This window comes from Camelina sativa, chromosome 14, assembly GCF_000633955.1.
Source record: "Camelina sativa cultivar DH55 chromosome 14, Cs, whole genome shotgun sequence".
NCBI lineage: Eukaryota > Viridiplantae > Streptophyta > Magnoliopsida > Brassicales > Brassicaceae > Camelina > Camelina sativa.
The window spans coordinates 4,528,621-4,540,987 of record NC_025698.1 but is presented as its reverse complement, the minus strand read 5'-3'; the positions used below and the strand labels follow the sequence as shown (position 1 = coordinate 4,540,987).

Sequence of the window (12,367 nt, the reverse complement as noted above, 5' to 3'; positions counted from 1 at the left end):
GGGGGGGGGGGGGGGGATTAGACAATTTAGCCACTGGTTATTAATCCAACAAAATAAAACTATAGGGTGAGAGAGGAAAAACACAGACCTGGATGAAAAAAGCCGTGGAGAGACTCAACTGGAAACGGCTGAAGAACGTTGAATCCATCACCTAGCAAGCGAGGAACAACACAAGGGTAGGTTCCTGGACCGGATATTACCATTATGTTGGCTGGAGGTGTAGTTTTATGGGTAAAATTATAAATAACATCCCCAGGGCTTGGCCAGCATGCTGTTTGAAACAGAAAGACAAAAGACTTTAAAAGGATTCTTCAAAGAAAAACTGTAGAAAAGGTATAAATAAAAGGATATGAGAGAATGATATTAACCGTCGTGGAGGACGTCAGCAAGACAGATTCCACTGGAATAGAGTCCTTCCAGGATGTCAAGAGGGACGCCTGATAGTACGCCAACGGCAGTGACGGTGAGGGGACCAGAGTAGCCAAGGTTCCTCAAAAAACGTTTTATAGACGGACGGACCCAACGAGCATCAAATCCATTAGGGATGGGACACGTATTGATGAGCCAAAAAAACCGCTGTCGGATCACCATTCGCCTCCATCACTAAATACCTTTCAAAAACACTATAACCAAATTCAAATCACAGTAGTAAGGACTTTAATCTAGCTAGCTAGTACGGAAATCAAAGACAAGAGAGAGAGGAACACGGCCGTAATCGTCTAGGGTTTCCGAATAATTTTCTAAGAAACCGTGAGAGATAAAAGGAGCGAGAACTTGTACCTGGAGCGAATACAAACTAGGGACGTCCGTGGGTCGAGATATTTTGAATAGTTGCTTATATATTTTTTATATATACGGGGCGGTTAGAGAGAGAATGGACTTCGTTTTAATGGGCCTGAAATTTCTATGAGTCGGTCTTCGTTTTAATGGGCCTGAAATTTATATGATCCACTAGTTTACAAGTCTGTAGTTTTTCATTCACCTAAAACCCTCTGATTGAAACCGAGCCGACTCCATACGATCAAATTTAAGTCTCTCTCTCTCTCGGACACGGTTCTTAATAAGCTGCGGGATAAAATGGCGACCGACGACGTGAAGCTGATAGGCTCATGGGCGAGTGTCTTCGTCATGAGGGCGAGGATCGCTCTCCACCACAAATCTATTAGCTACGAATTCCTCCAGGAGACGTTCGGTTCAAAAAGCGAATTGCTCCTCAAATCTAACCCGGTTCACAAGAAGATACCGGTTCTGAATCACGCTGACCAACCGGTTTGTGAGTCCAACATCATCGTTCAGTACATCGACGAGGCTTGGAACTCATCTGGACCGTCCATTCTCCCGCCTCATCCTTACGACAAGGCCATCGCTCGTTTTTGGGCTTCCTACATAGACGATAAGGTTCATAGTTTGATTTTGTTCCTTCACTTACTGTTTTCACTTTGATCATTTGCATTTAATTACAACTATACTGGGAATTAACAGATTATGTGGCTTTTAGTGAATTTAGTATATCCCCAAAATTGTAGCAGTTTAATCCGGTTAAGAGTCTGTAGTAACTAGTAACACTATATAACAGATTAAAACTGGATAGGATTGGACTAGTCCAGCTTCAGCTAACTTCTATACCCAGAGTCAACTTTAACAACTTAGTTTTGGAAAGAAGTTAGACATTTTTGTTCAGTATCTTCTCTAATCTCTACGATACATATTGTGGCATTAATTAGCTAATCTTAAAATCTTGTATGCTGTCTTAATTGGATATTTATAAAAGTGGTTTTTCTCTCTGAGAAGTATCCTAACAGCTCAAGGAGAAGAAGAGAAAAAAGCAGCCATAGCTGAAGTCGAAGAAAGGACCGAGCTTCTTGAGAAAGCATTCGCGGATTGCAGCAAAGGAAAACCGTTCTTCAACGGTACTGAGTACTGACCATATCGGGTACCTCGACATTGCCTTGGGGAGCTTCTTGGGTTGGTTGAGAGTCGCCGAGTTGGATGCCGGCCATAAATTTCTTGATGAGAGCGAGTCTCCTTCTCTGTCCAAATGGGCAGAGCGGTTTTGTAATGATCCCGCTGTGGAACCTATTATGCCCGAGATTACCAAGCTCGCTGAATTCGCAAGGAAGGTCTTTCCTAGGCAGCAGTCCTAAAGTCAAGGGGATATCGAATTTGGGGACTGAGATTGCAAAAATTGGCTGTAGGTATTGAAATTGGTTTACTAGGATGCATGTAAGTTATGTTGGTGTGGAATGGGTTTACTAAGATGTAAGATTGTAAGTTATGTTGTACTGTGAAGTGTAATAAAACCAAAGGCACATCCAAATATAGCTTTTATGTATTTTGCATATACGTTGGAAATTTATTGGAGTTAAAAAAGACAGAGCAAAGTATTTAGATCAGTGATACATGTTGAATACCAAGGTATTACACTTACATGGTGTTAATGAGATCATATGGATAAGTTCATAATACTAATCTTCACTTTCCTCGGCATGATTCAAGCACTTCCGAACATATATTATACATGAGATCAAGCTAGACTTGCCATAAACATTTCTTTTTGTAAATTATCAAAACCACTTGTCAAATATTCTGACCAAACTTGGCCGCCTGTTATTATACATTACACAATTAATACTCTGATTCTCTAGATTAAGTTGGTTTGGTCGGTTTAATTATTGCATCTGTTTTTATTTTGTTGTCGGCTAAATAAAGTAATAATTCTTTCTCGTTTAATTTAAATATGGTTATTTTAGATTTCATTACCTAAATTAATTATATAAAAAAGGGATACAAATTTGTCACGTAAATTCCATTTAAGCTATCAAGAGAATTTTTGTCTAATAAAAAAATTAAAAAAAAAAAAAAAGAAAAAAGGAAAATGAAAGTGAACTTTCCTCGTTTTTACCACATTCATTCACCCGGCCACAATAAATAGTAGTAAGAGATGAAGTTTAAAGATAAGTGACAATAAATGCCACGTGGCTCCATTAAGAATATATTTGTCATTCTCCATTGTCAAACAATCAACATGTTCTTTCTTCTTCTTCTTCTTTCTACTACCTTACACGCACTCCACTCTTCCTNTTTTTTTTTTTTTTTTTTTTTCATTCCTCTCTTCCGATTTCAGATTTCAAACAAAATCTCGAATCCGGTTCCTTTATTTTGTTTTCTGCAATCTCTGTGAAAATTTCCAATTTCGATTCGTTTGCTCGATTTATTTCACCTGAGATTATCTCGATTTCGTGGTTTTGACTTTTGTTTTTAGGGACGGACGGATCAATGGGGGTCGATTACTACAATGTACTGAAGGTGAATCGAAACGCTAACGAAGATGATCTCAAAAAGTCTTACCGGAGAATGGCGATGAAATGGCACCCTGACAAAAACCCTACCAGCAAGAAAGAAGCCGAAGCTAAGTTCAAGCAGATCTCCGAAGCCTATGACGTCCTCAGCGATCCTCAGAGACGTCAGATCTACGATCAGTACGGGGAAGAAGGTCTTAAATCTACAGATTTACCTACCGCGGCGGAGACGGCGGCGCAGCATCACCAGCAGCAGCGGAGCTACTCTTCTAGTAACTCCGAGTTCCGGTATTATCCTCGTGATGCTGAGGATATCTTCGCGGAGTTTTTCGGCGAATCTGGAGATGCTTTCGGCGGTGGGAGTAGCGGAAGGACACGTGGAGATGGCGGCGGCGATGGTGTTGGCCGGAGATTTAAAAGTGCAGAAGCAGGGAGTCAGGCTAATAGAAAAACGCCGCCGACGAACAAAAAGACGCCTCCGCCTCCGCCGCCGGCGAATAGGAAGGCACCGGCTATTGAGAGTAAATTGGCGTGCACTCTTGAGGAGCTCTACAAAGGTGCCAAGAAGAAGATGCGTATCTCTCGCGTTGTTCCTGATGATTTCGGGTTCGTTTTCTCTCTTCATCTCGTTAATAGCCTTTGATCGATCTCGTAGAGTGAATGAGAGATTAGGTTTTGATGATGCTTCCTTAGATTGTCTGATAAGCTTCCTTTTACATTGTTTGATGATCTGTTTCCCAATTAGAGTTTGTAGCTACTACAAGGTTCTGAAGAAGTGATTGTGACTGATCTTGTTGTGGAGGGAGCAATATGAGCTTTGATTTTGTCTTTCTGATATGATGTTTTTATTACAGGAAGCCAAAGACAGTCCAAGAGATTTTGAAGATAGACATAAAACCAGGTTGGAAGAGAGGGACTAAGATCACTTTCCCGGAGAAAGGAAACCAAGAACCTGGTGTCACTCCTGCGGATCTAATATTCGTGGTGGATGAGAAACCGCATTCGGTATTCAAAAGAGACGGTAATGATCTGATTCTGGAGAAGCAAGTCTCTCTTATAGATGCTTTAACAGGTCTCACGATTAGCGTAACGACTCTGGACGGGAGGAACTTAACGATCCCGGTTCTCGATATTGTAAAACCGGGGCAGGAGATTGTGATTCCAAATGAAGGAATGCCTACTAAAGACCCTTTGAAAAGAGGAGACCTCAGAGTCAGCTTTGAGATCTTGTTCCCGTCAATGCTAACGTCAGAACAGAAGAATGACCTCAGGAGAGTTCTTGGTGGAAGCTGATGAGTTGACATTTTTAGTTTTCGAGTAAAGTACTTGAATCTTCTTTTAACTACAGAAAAGCTGTAGTCATTTCAGTGTACATACATTTGAGTTCTTTTTTTTTTTTTTTTTTTGGTTTTTGTAAACTTTATGTGTTTATGAAATAAAACAAAAACCGGAATCGGATGAGGCTAGAACGGATTGTTTTTGAAGTAGAACTTGGCCTATTTGACTCTATGTTAATGGTGAGATAGGAACAAAGAGAGAGTAAACTGGTCTGAAAAGCAAAGATTGAACTTTAAACGAAAATGCTGTATATGATTCAGAAAATAAGGAAAGGATTGCAAAAGATTTCGTGAAGAATTTATTAGAAATAAGGAAAGATTGAAAACAATTTCGTCAAGAAATAAGAAGATCGAAAAAGAAAGAAAACCCAGAAGCCAAGTCATGCTAATTTTTTTTTGTTTTGTTATCGTAAAATTCCATCTCTTATGGTCTACTCGAAATAGGTGTGATTCGAAATTTCGAACAGCTCAACTGCACATTATATAACACTCACCTAACCACTAAACTACTTAAACATTAATATCAGAAAAGCGGCCGAGTATTTTATATTCCATCTGTTTCATAGGATTAAGTGTCACTATGTATTTCCAATGTAGATGTTTGGTAAATTATCCAATTTTATCCCTATTAATTTATGTATTGACCAATAGAAAAAATTGTATAATATATTAATAAGGGATAAAATAGAAAATTTAATGATTTTTTAATATGTGTGAGAAATCCTAAAATAATACTTAATATGAAACAGAAGGAGTATATTGGATTTAAGGCCGCACGCACAACCTTACCTTGCCTTGCTTTGTATATAAAATTATCATTTTGAAAAAAAACTACACCAATTAATAAAGAAAAAATATATATATATATTTTTTTGATATGATCTCCAAATAGATTAAAATCAATCCACCAGATTCAAACAAAAACCCAACCCTCATAAAAAGTACCAGAACAAAGCAAAAGTAACCCAACTTTATTTCTTCAGGAAACCCAACTTACTTCTTAAAAACACTGGACACCTACGACTTGATCATGGCGAACCAGCCCTTAAGCTTTTTTGTGAGACTAGAATTCAACTTCATCTAATGGGAACAGTGCTGGGAAAATGTAGCGGTATTTAGTTTCGAATATGATATGGTGGTAGTTGAAATAAACATCAATAATGAAAGTATTGTTGATTATTTACCTGCGGAAATGGATTCAAATCAAACCATAAATTTTGAATTTGGACAAAGAAATGGAATGCACACTACATATATTCGGTACTTCGCATGATGTGACGAAATTTAGGACTGGAAAAAACTTGTAGATTAAGTGAATATCTTGTGCACCCGTGAGCTTAAAAAATATACACTCAACGTGTCATCAAAAGCAAACCATAAATACACTATAACTTAAGTAGATAAGTCACTCATTTAGTTTCCATTTTGAACTTATAACACTAGGTTGAAGTGGCAAAAAACTATCTAAGTGATTTTTTTCTGAGTACATTTCCTCATCCTCCATCGGTTCATTAGTTGATAGATAATCTAACATTCTGATGCAGTATGCATATGAGGTTTTTTTTTGTTTGTAACCTTTTTACCTTTGTGTCTATGAATAAAACAAAAAACCGGAATCAGAATTGTTTTTGAAGTAGAACTTGGCCTATTTCTATTTGACTCTATATGTTTGTTAATGGTCTGAATAAAAAAGCTAAAAAATACTGTATAATGTAATTAAGAAAATAAGGAGAGATTGTAAAATTTTTGTCAAGAATTTCTTTGAAATAAGGAAAAATTAGAAACAATTTCGTCAAAAATTTCCTAGAAATAATCTTACAAATTACATTTTATTTCGTTCACAGAAATATAATTGGATTTGGTCGTCCTGTCACGTCTTCACTTATTATCTTGTGGGAAAGTCAAAAAAATTGCTCGCGAACGAGAAAAAAGAAATAGGCTGCCCTCTGCCTTTGGTTACAATGACTATAAAACGCGTTTTAGGACACACTACAACCACCAGACTCTTATTAATACTTTTTGTTTTGTTATCAATAAAGTTCCAAACTCTTATCATCTACTAGTCATCATAACAAAGATATACTGTATAAACTACTTGGGATCTCCCTCTCCCAAGGTAAAGGACTCCTACTCTTTTAATTAGCTCTCATTTTCTTGAGAAAAGATGCAGCCGATCTTCCAAACGATCCTAAGAAACGACGTTCCAGCTTTTCTGGTCTGGTGGCAAAGAGAGATTCGTGGCTGGAGGAGAGATGCGATGAACAACACAGCAACACTGTGTTGCACATGGCTGCCAAGCATGGACATGGAGAACTCGTCTCAAAGATTATTGAGCTCCGACCTTCCCTCCTCTATTCCCGAAACAGATACGGAAACACACCTTTGCATCTCGCTGCTCTCCTTGGAGAAGTTAACATAGTTATGACCATGTTAGAGTTTGGATTAGAAGCTTGTTCCGCACGCAACAATAGCAACCAAACNCTGTATAAACTACTTGGGATCTCCCTCTCCCAAGGTAAAGGACTCCTACTCTTTTAATTAGCTCTCATTTTCTTGAGAAAAGATGCAGCCGATCTTCCAAACGATCCTAAGAAACGACGTTCCAGCTTTTCTGGTCTGGTGGCAAAGAGAGATTCGTGGCTGGAGGAGAGATGCGATGAACAACACAGCAACACTGTGTTGCACATGGCTGCCAAGCATGGACATGGAGAACTCGTCTCAAAGATTATTGAGCTCCGACCTTCCCTCCTCTATTCCCGAAACAGATACGGAAACACACCTTTGCATCTCGCTGCTCTCCTTGGAGAAGTTAACATAGTTATGACCATGTTAGAGTTTGGATTAGAAGCTTGTTCCGCACGCAACAATAACAACCAAACACCCCTCCACCTAGCTTGTCGCAGCATTTCCATGGAGGCTGCCACACTCGTTGCGGAAAAGACACCATCAATCGGCCTTGATGAACTCAATTTCGCCCTATCAAGTGGATCCACCTGTAAGTTTCACGTGTCTGTATGCTCAACATTTTTCCGTAATCTTACATAAACTCACACTGGCTCATTAGTGTGTTCGGATCATTGTCAGGTATTGCAGCAATTATACTAGAGAGATTCCCAGACCTAGCTAGGGAAGAAGCTTGGGTGGTCGAAGGCAGCTCGCTATCAACACTTCTGCATCATGCTTGTGATAGAGGGGACTTCGAACTGACAAGTATATTGTTAGGCCTTGATAAAGGACTAGAAGAAGCTCTTAACGCCAATGGTTTATCACCTCTGCATCTGGCGGTCCTCAGAGGCTCGGTTGTAATCCTGGAAGAGTTCCTGGAAAAGGCTCCGTTGTCTTTTGGCTTTCTCACGCCATCAAAAGAGACAGTCTTTCATCTCGCTGCACGAAACAAAAACATAGATGCCTTCGTTTTCATGGCCGAGAGTGTGGGCATTAATAGCCAAGATCTTTTGCAGCAAACTGATGAAAATGGCAACACTGTTTTACATATTGCTGCCTCCCTCGCTTGTTGTGCTCCGGTGAGTAGTTTTCTACTTTTCGTCGTTGCTTTCCCCTGTATAAACCCAAAGCATATTTTAGTTACATTTTTTGACCTGTGATATGCTCTATGTTAGGAACCCCATAGAGAAATAAAAAGGAATATGATTCAGTTCTGCTTCAGAATTTCTTGTATTTTGTCGTATCTCCTCTGACATATCCCTACTGAATAAATTTTAGCTGATACGTTACATTGTTGGTAAGAAGATCGTGGATATCAGCTACAAGAACAAGATGGGTTTTGCAGCTTCTCACCTTCTCCCTCAAGAAGCGGAAGACTTTGAGTTGCTATCAAGCTGGCTGAGGTTCGATACCGAGCAGGATTCTAAGAACACTGAAGTACTTGAGAGCCACTCCAATCCATTCCATAAACGATCTCTGGAACGCATTAAAACTTTAGTTAGCTGCAAAAGCTCTAAACAGAACGAGATAATACGGTTGCTTGAGCTAATCGAAACAAAAACATCAGAGATAGCAGAGATAAAGAGGACAAAGAAAGGGGAAGCGGAAAGAGGTCGTAAGGGCATGGAATATGAGATGCATATAGAGGCCTTACAAAATGCAAGAAACACGATCGCGATCGTGGCAGTCCTAATTGCTTCAGTTTCTTATGCCGGTGGGATAAACCCTCCTGGCGGCGTCTACGACGATGGTCCATGGAGAGGGAAATCGATTGTAGGCAATACAGCAGCGTTCAAAGTCTTTGCAATATGCAACAACATCGCACTGTTCACATCGTTGTGCATCGTTATTCTTCTTGTTAGCATCATACCTTTCAAGAGGAAACCTTTAAAGAGATTATTGGTGGCCACACACAGGATGATGTGGGTTTCTGTAGGGTTCATGGCGACGGCTTATGTAGCGGCATCTTGGGTAACCATACCACATTTACACGGAACAGGATGGTTGTTTCCAGCCATTGTATCTGTTGCCCGTGGATCGTTGACAGTACTCTTTTCCTATCTTGGAGTTGAGACCATCAGTCATTGGTTCAAGAAGATGAATCGTGTAGGAGATATACCGGTTTACTATATCAAGAAAAGACGTGTCGGAGATTTACCTCCCTTTGCAAGGACCAGCTCAGAGCATCTGGCCTCCGCATTACGAAAAAGCAATCTCAGTGAAGGAGATAGGCCTTCCTTTGCAAGGACCAACTCAGATTTGGCTGCCTCCGGAAAATCAGGCTATTTCACCTATTGAATCTTTTGAAAAAAGTTGTTTATCTTTCGAGCAAGCATGTATGAAAAAAGAGAATATGTAGTCATATTTATCTCATCTGATTCTCAAGAAGAAAGGTCTCTCTTATAGATGCTTTAACCGGCTTCACGCTCAACAACTCTTAACTGGATATTGTAAAACAGGGTCAAGAGATTGTGATCCTAAACGACAAAATGCCCACTAAAGACCCTTTGGAAAGAAAAGACCTCCAAGTCTACTTTGTGATCTTGTTCCCGTCAAGGTTAACGTCAGAACAGAAGAATAACCTTAAGAGAGTGCTTGGTGGACGCTGCTGTGCTGACATTTAGTCTTCAAGTAAGCTCTTGATCTTCTTTATCAAAGAATTCTACAGAAAGCCGCTATGAGTGAACTGAACATAGTAGAACAGAACAGAGATCACACAGTGCTTCTCACTTCTCAAGCCTTAAGACAGCACACTGTAAGCAGGGATTTTCCGAATTCCAGTTCCTGTCATGGCTTTCCTCATCTGTTCTGCTTCTGACCAATTGCTATCCAAAGCATTTAACGTCGACAATGCTACATACTGGCCACAGTGTTTAGGTTGCAGTCCTATAAGCTGTTTACCTACTTTTTTTCCTAACTCAGCGTTCTCATGAATCTTGCAGGCGCCCAAAAGAGCTCCGAGAACAGAAGCATCAGGCTCGAATGGCAGATTTTTAATGAAATTGGCCGCGTCAACCAATAGTCCAGCTCTGCCTATGAGATCAACAATGCAACCATAATGCTCTGATGTTGGAATGATCTTGTACTCGCCACATATGGAAGAGAACAACTGGATACCTAAGTCCACGAGTCTAGACCTAGCACAGGCTGTGAGTACTGCAAGTAAAGTAATCCCATTTGGATGGACATTCATCGATTTCATCATCTCAAACATATGTAGCGCTTTCTTAGGTCTACCATTGGAGGCAAGAGCTGATATTATCGCATTCCACGCACAAACTTTTTTATCACGAATTTGACGGAAAATGGTCAATGCCATTTCCAAGTCACCGGCTTTTCCATACATATCGAGCAAAGCAGTACCCAAAGTAGTAGTGAGGATGATCTCTCTCGTTGTAACATATCCATGAATCTGCTTCCCCAAATGAAGACCTCCTCGATCCAAATTAGCACAAGAAGATAGCACACTAACGAAAGTTGCCTCATTGGGTGTTATTACCTCACACTCATTCTGTATCATCATCTCACCAAAAAGCATAACAGCTTTGGCGTGTAACCCGTTCTTACTAAACCCATTGATAACAGTAGTCCAAGAAACCACATCACTTACAGGCATTCTCTGAAATAACTCGAAAGCAAAATCCATCTCTCCGTTTCTTCCACAAGCGTCAAGCAAACTGTTACAAGCTACAACACAAGGGCCTACAATACCATCAAACATCTTCCTCGAGCTTTTTAAATCACAGACTTCACCATAGAATCGAACAAAAGAAGTCTGAACAAAAGGGTCCCATAGAACACCCCGTTTAAGAGTTTGGCCATGTAAGGCAACACCATAAGAAACAGAGAAAGATGAACACGCTGCTTTTATCAGAGAAGGGAAAGTGAGGTTGATTGGTCGGACTTGGCTTGCAAGCATGTGGGTGAAGAGAGCAAGAGAGGTCTTGTATTGTCCTGTAATGAGATAAGACCGAATGAGAGTGTTGTAGACGCATTTCGTTTTCCATCTTGAAGCGACCAATGCGTTGCTCGTAAAGAGGATAGTGTGAATCTGCTTAATCTGGTTTGAAGAGTTGAAGAAACGTTGGAGAAGATGAAGTGCGTCTTCAAGAGACAATCTGAAACCCGAGAATGAAGAACAACGCATGCAATTTAGTATGCAAAGTCAAAAAGTAAATGAAACCCAAAAAAACAAAAAAGATGAGTAATTTAAGAAGTGTTACTCACAAAGGAATAAGTTTGATTACAGTGCTCGTATCTCGCATCCGGTGAAACCGTCGCTGTATATATAAGATGGAGAAAGATTCGATTTTTTTTTGAGAAAGTTACAAATCAAAAGTGTGAAGACGAAAGTGGAGAAAAGTACAATCGGCTTGATCCCCAAAACCTGCAATTGGAATCTCAGATGATTTAACCAACTAGGGTTCTCCGGTTTGGTATGGTTTGATTCAATTTTATGTCGATTTCTTTACCATACGGTTTCGGTTCAATCTAACCGAATTGGTTTGATCCAATTTTATGTCGATTTCTTTACCATACGGTTTCGGTTCAATGTAACCGAATTTTATACCCTTCAAATTAAAATTGTGTGTTTCCACCACCGGGAAGCGAGAGCGGTTAACGCTACCGGAAAAGGAAGAAGAAGCGGCGGGGGAGATGGAAGGTTTTGAAGAGAGGAAAGAGAAAGCGGCGGAGATGAGTCGTAAGGAGAAGCGAAAAGCGATGAAGAAATTGAAGAGGAAGCAGGTGAGGAAGGAGATAGCGGAGAAGGAGAGAGAAGAGGCGGAGGCTAAGTTGAACGATCCGGCGGAGCAGGAGAGGCTGAAGGCGATTGAGGAAGAGGAGGAGCGGATGAGAGAGAAGGAGTTGAAGGAGTTCGAGGAGAGTGAGAGAGCTTGGAGAGAGGCTATGGAGATTAAGAGGAAGAAAGAAGAGGAAGAAGAAGCCAAGCGGGAAGAGGAAGAGAGGCGTTGGAAGGATCTAGACGAGTTGAGAAAGCTTGAGGTACTGCTTTGTTGTTTGTTAGGGTTCTCATATCTTATTGATGCTCCCACTTTGGTTGCTGCCAAATTCATTGTTTAAATTGCATAGCCCCTTTTGCTTCTTTTGGCAGGCTAGTGGGAACGATGAGTGTGGCGAGGATGAGGATGGTGAATATGAATATATCGAAGAAGGGCCTCCAGAAATTATATTCCAGGGAAACGAGATCATTCTCAGAAAGAACAAAGTGAGGGTTCCAAAGAAGCCCGTAGTTCAGGTAGATGGAAACGAGGTAAACCATCATCT

The 12,367-nt window shown here is 40.3% G+C and overlaps 3 protein-coding genes and 2 pseudogenes across 4 annotated transcripts in view; 4 read left to right on the top strand and 1 right to left on the bottom strand.

The window, feature by feature from the left end:
- On the top strand, positions 1,027-2,372 carry LOC104739647 (annotated as a pseudogene).
- Positions 2,987-4,798, top strand: LOC104739646 (dnaJ homolog subfamily B member 1-like). Its single transcript, XM_010460077.2, has 2 exons — positions 2,987-3,905; positions 4,154-4,798. Exons 1-2 carry the CDS (start codon positions 3,277-3,279, stop codon positions 4,590-4,592), a joined length of 1,068 nt encoding a protein of 355 aa, XP_010458379.1. The 5' UTR covers positions 2,987-3,276; the 3' UTR covers positions 4,593-4,798.
- On the top strand, positions 7,124-9,484 carry LOC104739643 (annotated as a pseudogene).
- On the bottom strand, positions 9,452-11,394 carry LOC104739644 (putative pentatricopeptide repeat-containing protein At1g10330). 2 transcript variants are annotated; one of them, XM_010460072.2, is made up of 2 exons: positions 11,309-11,394; positions 9,452-11,199 (listed from the first exon to the last, which is right to left on the bottom strand). In XM_010460072.2, the coding sequence occupies exons 1-2, from the start codon at positions 11,344-11,346 to the stop codon at positions 9,822-9,824; spliced, it is 1,416 nt and encodes a 471-aa protein (XP_010458374.1). In that variant the 5' UTR covers positions 11,347-11,394; the 3' UTR covers positions 9,452-9,821. The 2 variants fall into 2 exon arrangements, with proteins under 2 accessions (XP_010458374.1, XP_019091736.1); XM_019236191.1 differs by lacking the exon at positions 11,309-11,394 and having other exon boundaries at positions 9,452-11,252.
- Positions 11,719-12,367, top strand: part of LOC104739645 (zinc finger CCCH domain-containing protein 5-like) — a 6,384-nt gene continuing 5,735 nt past the window's right edge. Inside the window, exons 1-2 of the mRNA XM_019236190.1 lie at positions 11,719-12,085; positions 12,195-12,353. Coding sequence (XP_019091735.1) covers positions 11,738-12,085; positions 12,195-12,353 — 507 coding nt within the window. The 5' untranslated portion in view covers positions 11,719-11,737. The remainder of the gene's footprint in view (positions 12,086-12,194; positions 12,354-12,367) is intronic.

Coding starts and splice junctions, on each gene's coding strand:
- LOC104739646 (XM_010460077.2), top strand. CDS start 3,277: ATGGGGGTCGATTACTACAATGTACTGAAGGTGAATCGAAACGCTAAC. Junction 3,906..4,153: donor GTTGTTCCTGATGATTTCGG/GTTCGTTTTCTC, acceptor TTTTTATTACAG/GAAGCCAAAGACAGTCCAAG.
- LOC104739644 (XM_010460072.2), bottom strand. CDS start 11,346: ATGCGAGATACGAGCACTGTAATCAAACTTATTCCTTT. Junction 11,200..11,308: donor GTAATCAAACTTATTCCTTT/GTGAGTAACACT, acceptor CTCGGGTTTCAG/ATTGTCTCTTGAAGACGCAC.